The 10,762-nt window shown below is 59.4% G+C and overlaps 1 protein-coding gene across 1 annotated transcript; it reads left to right on the top strand.

Annotated features, from left to right (window-relative positions):
* The first annotated feature begins 1,409 nt into the window (after window positions 1-1,409).
* On the top strand, window positions 1,410-3,166 carry PHLDA3 (pleckstrin homology like domain family A member 3). The gene is made up of 2 exons (XM_074850307.1): window positions 1,410-2,014; window positions 2,429-3,166. Exons 1-2 carry the CDS (start codon window positions 1,663-1,665, stop codon window positions 2,548-2,550), a joined length of 474 nt encoding a protein of 157 aa, XP_074706408.1. The 5' UTR covers window positions 1,410-1,662; the 3' UTR covers window positions 2,551-3,166.
* The last annotated feature ends 7,596 nt before the right edge of the window (window positions 3,167-10,762 follow it).

Genomic DNA, 10,762 nt, shown 5'->3' on the forward strand with positions numbered 1-10,762 from the left:
CCATGCCGGCTGCAGGCGATGCCCCCAGCAGGGACCGGGGAGGATGGAGGGGCTGGGGCAAGAGGGGCTCCAGCTGGGGGGCACTGGGGGGGTTGGGGTCTGGGGGGCCACGAGAAGGGTGATTCGGGAGGTGAGCACCCGGCTAGCGGTTGCGTGCCAGCGAGCCGTGAGCCGATCTGCAGGCTGCCAGCCCCAGACAGTGACCCCGGCGTGTCCCCAGGGGGACTTTCCCCCTTCCAGACCTCACCTGGGCAAAGGGACCCACACCCTCAGCATCTCCAGGGGCACATCCAGCTGCCCAGCAGGCTGTGAGCATCACCCCCTTTGGCAGCCCATGGCCAGCACGAAGGCCCCAGATGTCCCCGCTGGCAACCTGGCACGGCACAGTGAACCCCTCCATGCCAGGCGCTGGCGCAGGAACAGACGAAGCTGCGGTGGCCGGGAACAAGACGGGCTGGAAAGGGGACGGGTGTTTGGCTGCAGGGGAGGGTGGACTCAGGTAGGATGGGGAGGTGCTGTGCTGCCCCAGCCCTGCTCCTGTGGTGTGTCCCCCCTGCAGAGGTCACAGAAGGCTGGGCGATGCTGGTCCTCACTGTGGGACAGGCTGGGGGCTTCAAATCCCTGTCTGAGGGGATTTGGGAGATGGGAGCTCTGTGTGCTGAGGGCTGGGCCACCAACCTTGGGTGCAGGGCCAGGTGGGTGGTGGGTGTCAAGGGCTGTCCCCATTGCAGGGCAGCCCTGCACAGCCATCTCAGAGTGGTGACACCAGACATCTGTCGGCATGTGTCCCCCCTTCTGGGGGACAGCCAGGGGTCCCCACAGCCCCTGCATGGCTGGCACTGCACCCCCAGCCCCCCAGCCCAGCCAGCACTGCACCCTATAGCCCCTTCCTGGCTGGCATTGCACACAGAGCCCCCTGCCCCATCTGGCACTGCACCCCACAGCCCCATCTGTGAGTGAGACTGCACACCACAACCCTGTGCCTGGCTGGCACTGCACCCCACAGACCCCTGTCCCCACCAGCACTGCACCCTATAGCCCTGTCCCAGCTCTGCACCAGCACTGCACCCCCCGACAGCCGGCACGGCACCCCCCAACAGCTGGCACTGCACCCCACACCCAGGCTGCCGTGCAGAAGCCTGCAAGCCCTGCCCCGGCACCGCTGCCGTGCAGACCCATACCCACACCCTGCCTGTTCACACCAGGACCCCCGGGGCAGTGCCTGCCTGCGGGCACCCTGAAAGCAGGTCCTGGGTGAAGTGGGGCTGCGCTGGGCCTGGCTGGGCTTCGCCTGGGCGTGAAGGGTGCCTGCACGGCAGGAGGGGCCAGGCGAGGCGGGGAGGAATGCGAGTGGGAGAGCAGCCGGGCATGTAGCGACAGCTCCTGGGGCGCACAGCGCCGGGGATCCCACACGCTGCACGGGGCAGGGAGCAGAGCCCCAGCAACAGGGCTGGTGGCCGGCATGGGGCACCCCATCACTTGCCCCCTCTGAGAGCCAGGCAGCGGAGGGCAGCAAGTCCCCCAGGGGCAGCACAGCTGCCGTGGCGTTCCTGGCCCCGGGGAGCTCAGCTCCGACGTGGAGGGGCTGGAAATCCCCCGGCGGGTGATGCCCGACTGCGTCGACACGAGGTGCTGAGGATCCCAGGGGGCTGAGGAGCAGCTATGACCCCCGAGAAGGTGCTGAGAGAGGGGGTGCTGGAGAAGCGGAGCGGGGGGCTGCTGCAACTCTGGAAGAAGAAGCGGTGCCTGCTGACAGAGAAGGGGCTGCAGCTCTTTGAGCCCAAGGGCTCGCGGCGCAAGGAGCTGAGCTTTGCCCGCATGAAGGCGGTGGAGTGCGTGGAGTGGAAGGAGCGGCACATCTACTTCACGGTGGTGATGGACGACAGCCACGAGATCGACTTCCGCTGTGCCCAGGAGAACCCGGGCTGGAACGCCGAGATCACCATGGGCCTCGTCCGCTTCAAGAACCAGCAGGCAATCCAGGTTGTCCGCGCCCGGCACAGCTGCCGAGCAGGTACTGGACCCTCCGCCGCGCCATGGGTCGGGGTGCGGGACCCAGCGGAGGATGAGGTCCCTGGCTGCCGGGTCCCATCTCCGAGTGGTTCGACTTCCCCGTGGGAATCACAGAGGGGGTCCCACGAATGTGGATGGGTCTGCAGGGTGGTGGTCCCGTGTCCCCCTGCACTGGCTGGGCTCTGCCCTTCCCATTCCCCGCTGGGTTTCACCTCCCCGCATCCCTGGAGAGGGAATTTCTAACACCCTCCCTCTGTCTGGGGTGGCCCTGAGGGATGTGGGGCTCTTTGCCATCTTGCACGTGGGAAGGCGCTGAGGACCATGGCTGGCTCTGCTCCCCAGCTCCCCTTGGGGCTGGATCCTGCCGCGTGTCCCAGCGTTGGCCGGGTGGGTAACAAGCGCCTTCTCTCCGCAGTGGTGCAGTTTGACGCAGCCCCCGTGGGACAGCCTGCGGACGCGCAACATCCGAAGAGCAGGATGGAGATGGCCCTTGGCCCGGTGGGCGGTGGGGAGAACGGGATCCCGGCAGGCAAGTGAGGCCACTGCTGTCTGCAGCCCAGGGACAGGGACAGTGGCCCTGGGGTGGCCAGTGCAGGCGCTGGGTCCCCCCATCCTGGGGCAGGACAGAGGCACTGCAGGAGCTGGGCTGGCACAGCTGCAGGGGTCAAGCCATATCCCCTTGGCACGATGGGGCAAAGAACACAATCAGGGCCACTACCCAGGACTCTGGGCATGGCAGGAGGTGACATCCCTGCCTGAGGGCCCACTGTCCTTCAGCTGACATGGCCAGGACCCTGGTGGACTGGTGGGGACCCCCAAGCCTCTCCTGCGGGACAGGATGGATGGATGAGGTTGAGCCCGAAGGAAGCAGTGTGACGGTGAGCTCTGCCAAATGCCAGTGGCACTGGGACAGATGGATATGGCTGGGGACACGGCTCCCCCTCAACACCCACGTTGAGAAGGGACTGGAGAGCTGCTGCTGCAGCAGGGACCCCTCTGGGCACCATACCCGGATGACGCGGTGACGTGCCCGTGCTGCTGAACACTGTCCTGCTCTGGGCTGTCCTTGGGCTAATGGGGTCGCTGGGGAAGGCAATGGGGACCCCAACTCCCTGTACCAAAAGTGTCCCCAAACAGGACCTTCTGCTGCTTACCCTGGTGTTGCTTTGATTTGTGGGACCCTGCAGGGTATGGGAGAGCACAAATCCTGCACAGAGCTTCGCCCGTTGTTGGCACCCCCCTAAATCTGCCAGCAGCCCACAGTCGGGCTCCAAAGCCCCCACTGCCATGCTGAGCCTCTCCAGTCACCCATCCCACTGAACCCGTGTCCCCAGGGATTCCCATGGTGGTTTGTGGGCAGCTGACCCTGGAGCAGCGCTGCCTGGCTTTGCAGGCAAGGATGGCAGGCAGGGGAAGGGATGGCTCTGCCCCGACAGGCAACGCAGACGCGAGAGCCTCGAGCCACTGTGCTCCGCAAGCCGGAGCCTGAGCCCCAGCCCCGCGGCCGCAGGCGCTGCAGATCCTTCCGGAGATTGCCCGGCTGCGTGGGAATCGGGGAGCATGGTGCCCCGTCCCCCCGGGCTGTGGCAGCCAGCCCCAGCCTGCACGCTGGCCGCCTCTGCCAGACCCCACCGGGGCCCACGAAGTCCTGTCCCCATGCCAGGACAACCCCGGGGTGGCTTTGGGGAGGGGCAGTGGCATGGCCAGAGCCTGCTCATGGTGCAGGGCCAGGCTCGTGCTGGCTCTTTCCGAGCAGCTTGGGAATAAGTATTTTGGTGTTCTTCCACCCAAGGAAGCCTGCTCGGCCTTCCCTGGACCTCAGAGCTTCATTTGCCGAGAAACCCCCCGGCCTGTGAGTGGAGATAAGTGGGGGGGTCCAAGCTGGGGGGGTGCAGATGAAGCCGGATCCAAACCCTGCACAGACAGAGCTCTGCACCGTCCCCGTGCCACGGCAGGGACAGAGGGACCGAAACACGGTGGCCTCCAGGGATGGTGTGGCCCGGTCCCCTGCCCACGGGGAGATGCTCCAAGCACAGACCCCTGTGTGGACCAGCCCCCCAAACCAGGTCCACACACACATTTTGGGAGGGAATGGGGTTGTCAGTGGGTGGAGGAAGGTGCTGGCAGTCACACAGTATTTCTGTGGTAGTTTCTCCATAAATCCCCAGCTCCTGGACTCAGGGGATTCAGTGAGGCTCATTCAAAGTCCTGCAAGCATCCTGAGCCTGTGCTGTGGCTGGGTAGCACCCAGGGGTGGGGAGCACCCAGTGGGAGGGCTTTTCCAAAGTATTCTGAATTTTGAGTCAGTTTTAGGCAGTCTGACTCCTCAATTTCAGCTCTTCTGCTCTCTCAGTCACTGTAAATGGATATTTTCTGTTTTCCAAGTGCCAGCAAAGAACTGGGGAAGAAAATGGTCAAGATGGGTGTGTGTAAGCGCCAGCCCTGGCTGCGGACATGTCCACCGTGCACTGAGGGACGAGGCAGCAGACAGGCTGTGGCACCCATGAACTGGGGAGAAGTTTAGGTGGTTAATAGAGGGGGAGGGACAGAAAGACTGAGGCAGATCACTGTGTTGGTATTTCAGGTCCAAGCATGGGGAAAGCCAAGGTTTTCCATCCCCATCCTGAGCTTATCATCATTCTGCAGACCAACCCTCAGCCAGAGCCCCTGCCTGGACCACATTTCCCCGCCAGATTTGGGAGTTTCTTCTGTGTAACACCCAAATCTGCCAGATCCGCCCTCAGCGGGTGGATTCACAGCCTGACCCTGGGAGCAGGGGCCGGGGGGGTAAGTGCTGAGCCAGCGGCAGGCGGGTGGGAGGCAGGATGGCTTCACTCGCCGCCTGTGAGGGCTGAATTTTTCATGCAGAGGAAAAGGTCACCCAGAGACTGAAAAGCAAATAAACAGCCAAGAGATTCGGCCAGACTGCAGAGCAGGGACGGGGCTGGCAGCTGACGCAGCCCCCATCACCAGTAACGTGGTGCCAGCACATTGCTGACCTGGATGGGGCTCAGCATTGGTGGGTGAAGTTGGGTAAATGGGGTGATTTTACTCGAGGGAAAATCTCCTGCAGGCACGGACTCTGAAAGCAACTGGGTTTGCAGGGGAAAGCAAGCGTGGGGGGAGAAGGGTCCTTAGAGCATTGCAGGAGGCTGAGCGCCATGAAAGTATTTTTAGTTGACTATTTGCAGAGTTAGGGATGCAAAGGAGCTCACAGGGCACATCCAGCCCGCCCGAAAAGCAGGGAGAGGGCACACAGGAAGCATTTCTAATGTCTCTGGAGGTGGGGAAACTGAGGCACAGCAGGGCATTGGTAGACGTGTGGCCTCACAGTCCCCCCACCCCAGCACACCAGCTCCTGCTGCGAGGAGGGGCTGGATCCTGGGGACCCCTGTGCTGGGGACACCAAGCAGAGTTGGGGCTGAGCGCTGAGCCCCAAAACGGAGCGAGGTGCCCTGGAGCTGCCTGAGTGCAAATGCAGGAGCCTGAAAATCCGGCTCTGCTGCTCCCAGCCCCGAGGTGCCCCCGCTGCATTGACCCTCCCCACGCTGCTTGGAGGGTGCCCCGGTGCTGGGGCTCCTCTGCGCAGGCTGGGGGCTGCCCTGTGCCTCCACCGCTGGGGCCGGGGGGGTCTGTCAGCACCCATGGGTGCTGGGGCTGACACCCTCCATGTAGCACTGCCAGGGGGAGGTTGGGTGCAGGGGAGATGGCAGGGGAGCTTCAGGGCCCTTTTTCCCACCTGACAAAATCCTAGTGCCCAGTCCTGGCTTTGGCATCAGTTTGGGGCTGGCTGGACCCCCCAGCAGCCAGCAAAGGTGGTGGGGGTCACGCTGCTGAGATGGGGGTTTGCAGCGTGATGGTGCCAATGCTTTTTGGGAGGTGAGACCATGTTTACCTCCTCCACCACTGTGTGCCCTGCGGAGAGGCTGGCCTTGCTTCTCCTGCACATGTCAGTGTAGTTTGTAGGTGGTTTCTCCTTAGATAAAAATGAAATGGAAAAAAAAAATCACAGTTGTAGCTTTGGGTCAAGTGTTTGGCTTCCTTCAGATGCTCCTAAAATGATTTCATTGCTGACCATCCTTAATTATAATTCCTAAATCACTGGATATCATTTTGAAATCCAGAACCTGCCCCAAGCAGTGCCAGGCTGGAGAGCTGCCCTGTGCCCTGCTACGTCTGCATGCCCACACCCCAGGAGAACAGATGGCCGGGCCATCCACACCACCGCTGTGGTGGGTTTGGCCATCTCCAATAAAGTTATCTTGTGTTTGAGTGTAGGAAAAAATGCTGTCATCCGTAACATAGAGCTTGGGATGCTGAGGGGGGTCCAGGCGTGGATTGCAGGGATTACCTGTGTTAATTCCCCATCCCCAATGTCCTGATGTGTCTTGGAGAGGGTGTCCCAGGGAGGTGGAGGAGGTAGTGGGTGACGAATGTGGTTGTAAGCATCACCCACCAGTGGAGCTGGGGCTGCGGGAGCCAGTGAGTGGGAAGGGACTCACCACCCCATCTGGCACCACATGAAGAAACAAAAATAGAGGCCAGGCATTGCTGGAGCTGCAGAGGGCAGCAACGGAGCTGAATACACACCAGCGCCCATCCATCACCCACTGTCCGTCACCCACTGCGAGTGCTGTCCAGTCCGTCACCCACTGTCCCTGAGCAGGAGTCACCAGGCTGCCCTGGTGATGGAGGTGGCTCAGCCCAGCCTTGCAGCAAAAGGGGATGCTGAGATGCGTCAAGTTTCTCAGAGGCAGATGGAAGGGCCTGGAAATACCATGAAAATGTCAAAAAACTGTGTCAGGGTCCCTGCTGGGGCCTAAAATTTTGGATTATTGGAAACAGTCTTGTTTTTTCCCTGTGAAATATTTTGCCTTAGGCTGGAAACCAGGCTGGATTTTAGGATATTTAAACTGACATTGCTGTTGAACCGTGTCAACCCATTAACAGAGAGAGAACAGCTAATATCCTCCTCTTGTTTGTAAGAGTCGACAAGATCAACATTAGGAAGGTTTCATGTGTCACTTGGCAAAACCATGGAAAGCTTAAAGTCTTCAGTGGGTGGCTCAGCTCCATTTTAATAATGTTTTTCCACTATCCCAAAGTAGATAATTCCTCCTTATTTAATAAAGATTTTCCTATGTGCCAATGACAGGAGACAGGTAGCGTGTACTGTTCATGAAGAACCCGTTAGCTTTGAGAGACTCATTCCTCAGCTTGAGCATCCTCTGCAAATATTTCAAGTCTCTCCAAAGCATTCAAGCTGGGAAAAACAACTTGTCTCACAATATTTCTAGAAGCGGAAGGTATTTCTCCCATGTTGTGAAAATTGTTCTGATTTTGGATCCAGCCCTACAGCTGCTTCAACACAGATTTACTGCCTGCAGCCATGCGCAGTGGGAAGAGCAAGTCTCATGCCCCATGGATGATGAGGCTGAACAGAGGCACCATCCCCAGCTGCACCACGTGCAAGATGGTGTCCAGCCAGGAAGGTGTTCCCAGAGTAGGAAGCCATGGTGGGAGACGAGGGTGTCCTGGTGGGGCTGATGCAACGGGGTGAAGATCCGCAGGGCAGAGACCTGAGCTGGGAGAGGTCTCTCAGCCCCAAGGGGCATGTCTGGGCTCTGGTCTGGGGCCTTGCTGGTTGCCAGGTCGGGCTGTGATGATCATCTAAATTCTAGTCCACTTTCCATCTCCACAGCTGTCCACATTGCCACAGGGCATCACCCAAGTTTGATAAGACTCACAGACGCAGCAGGCTGAGGAAATCCTTTGCAGGGCTACAGAACTCATTGATTGTTGGAGAGCATCCCCAGGAGGCTGTCACCCTCTGCTGTCACAAATCGACAGAGCAGTTGGGACTAGCTGGATCCCTTCTGGCAGCTCATGAGGGGTGGGAGCTGCCAGATGAGCTGCAGGAGGAAAACCCAGGCAGGGACAAGTCACATGGACTCTCACAACTCCATTGCAAGGTGACACTGCAGCCCTGCAACCTTGCAATTACCTTGCTTGTAGGAGGTGACCTCAATGTCCCTGTGTCTCTGAGCTATTCCACAGAGGAAAAACCTTCTCCTACCCCGTGGTGAGTCTGTGGAGCATCCTCTATCCCAGCCTGATGAGAAACCTGAGGCAGCTGGTGGGCTCCTGCCATCTGCCCCAGCATTAGGGGCTGGCTTTGAGCGTGACAGCTAAGGGGTGGGATGGACGTGTTTGGAGGGTGAGGTCCCAAAGGACAACAGAGGCTCAGCTGTTGTTTCTAAGTCTGTCCTAGATGCCCCGGGAAGCCCGTTGTCTTTGTGAATGTCAGCGGGGTTGATGGAATGAGGACGGTGCTTGGAAGAGGGCAAGGATAGGATGAGTGGGATGACTCCAGGGCCTTGAGGAGGGAAAGGGATCCCTCTAGCCTGGCTGCAAGTCTGCTTCTTCAAGGAAATAGGCTTCATGTGGGGCAACGAAACTGCTCACAGGGGTCAGATACCTTTGAAGTTGGAAGTCCTACATCTTAAGGAGCCAGGGACTATTGTGGGCCCAGTGCGGTTCTCCCAAAGATGGAGGGCAGCTGTGGTAGCCCCTGCTATGCTTGTGGGGCTGATGCCCAAGGATGGGGAAGCATCAACACCCTCCAGGGACTCAGCATGTCCAGAGGGAGAGAGAAACTGCCCACGTCCATCTAAACACATGGAAGGCTGTCCACTCGTAAGAGCCCAAACACAGGTGACCTGTAGGACCACTGGGACATTTAGGGACAAGTGGGGCACTTGGTCATGGGTGGGTCTGGCCTCCCCATACAGATCTCTGGGAATTTTCTGTTGGCATCCATCCCCTGGATGGCAACCAATGGGGAACCCTTCACTTCATTCAGTGGCTTCCAGGAATGGGGGGGGGATATTATTTTGCTTTGAATTTGGCCTCAGCACTAGTGTCCCTCATAGATTTCCATCCTGTCCGCTTCCTACCTGCCAGCAGCTCAGAAGGGTGCCCACGGCCTCAGCTGGTACCTAATAAAACAACCCCTCATCTTGAAGCAGCTCATTGCGGTTTGCAAGCCAGGGATAGAGACCCAAACGTCCTCATCATGTCAACTGGAGAGGAAGGATGGGGAGATCCTGGGCTCCTGCCAGTCCTTCTGCTGCTGTCCCCCCATGGCAGCACCGGGGCTTTGAAATCGATGCTGAAGCCTTTGAATCGAGGGGTCCCACTACCCCATCCCTAGCCTGCTTTTTCTTCCTCCTCACTCCAGGTCCCAGCAGAGGATGAAACCTGAGACTGGAGCAAATGGCATCCGAAGCAGCCCCTGTCCCCTGGGCAGCGGGAGCTGGTTGGGTCCCCGGGGCACGGCTGCGGGTAATGCAGAGCCTTTGTCACGGGCTAATTTTGGCTCCTCTGTGCTCTGAAAACAATCCCAAGGCAGGCGGGAGGAAAGATGCTGGAGGCACGGCCCCAAGGGGGCTTTTGCCTTATAAAGGTCTAACGGGGCTGGTATAAATGGTATAAAGCCTCCTCTGCGGCTGGGAGCAGATCCACTGTGCTGGCATTTGGAGCTGGGGAAGGGGAAATGTCCTTGGACGGGCCCCCAAGGAGGGTGGGTGCGGGGACATTTCTCCTGCACTTGCTGGGACTTGAGTAGTGAGTGCAGGTCAGACAGGGATGGGAATGCCACTGCCATCGCCACCGCCATCACCAACCTCGCACCAGCTTGGCGGCTGCTGCATTGCCCCTCCCAGAGCACAGCTCACCCCTTGGTGTCCCAGCAGCAGAGAAGGAGCCGGGGAAGGTGGCAGCACATTCCCAGCTCTGCAGGACACGGGGTCTGTTGTTGCTCCCCGCCATGGGACCTACCCTGCGCGTGCAGCTGCGTGTCCCTCCACGACCATAATAGCCCCAGGATTAAAATACCGGGCATTGTCCCTGCTGGGCTGCACGCTGGGAATTGTTTGCTCCTAAACTTGCCCCTAAAAATATCTCAGGGAACAGGTGTCGCCTGCCCCTGCAGTCTCCTGCTGTGCGAAGCCTCCCTCTGTGGGGATACTGGGCAAGGGGCTTTGCGGGGTGCAGGGGTGTGAGACAGCAGCTTTTTTGCTGCTTTTCAGGAATTTCATCAGGGCCTGTGAGGGACTGAAACTTGCTTGAGCATCCCAACCGGCTGTGCTGTGCTGGGCGAGTCTGGACTGTCCTGCTCCCCACAGAGGGAACTGCCCCCTCCTTGTCCCCAACCGATCATGTGGCCTGATGCTGTAACCCCACCTCTGCTGTTTTACCCCATCACCCCTCAGCATTGTGACCGGTCCTGGCCAGGGGTGTTTTTGCCATCCTGCTCTGGTGGCTCTGGTGGCTTCAGGGAGGCCCCTCGGCCAGTGTTCCTCTGGGGACATCGCTCTGTGCTTGCAGTGTGGCAGAGGGTGTGTGTACCACCGCGCACAGCACCCCATCGGCTCTCCAGGCTGCTCACACCCCCCCACTTCCCCTTCAGAGTCTTTCCGAAACAAAAAAAGAAAAGAAATAAAGGAAAAAGAAAGAAAGAAAAAACAAATCAGGAGATTTTCTGCAAAGAAAAAACGACTGCAGTATTTCAGCTCATGGTTTCTGCCTCCTTGCAGACTCAGGGCTTTTCCAGCATCTCTGCTGCTGGTTCACACCAGAGAGGAGCAAGGCTGATGTGCCATGAAGAACAAACACACCCCGTCTGCACGGGCACGGCCACTGCACCACGGCCAGCCTGACCCGACACGCCTGCGAGCTCACACTCAAC

This window comes from Strix aluco, chromosome 25 (assembly GCF_031877795.1).
Source record: "Strix aluco isolate bStrAlu1 chromosome 25, bStrAlu1.hap1, whole genome shotgun sequence".
NCBI lineage: Eukaryota > Metazoa > Chordata > Aves > Strigiformes > Strigidae > Strix > Strix aluco.

Bases quoted from the DNA above. Each gene is read 5' to 3' on its own strand.
- PHLDA3 (XM_074850307.1), top strand. From the start codon at position 1,663: ATGACCCCCGAGAAGGTGCTGAGAGAGGGGGTGCTGGAGAAGCGGAGC. The intron at 2,015-2,428 runs GTACTGGACCCT...TTCTCTCCGCAG, and splicing joins CCGGCACAGCTGCCGAGCAG to TGGTGCAGTTTGACGCAGCC.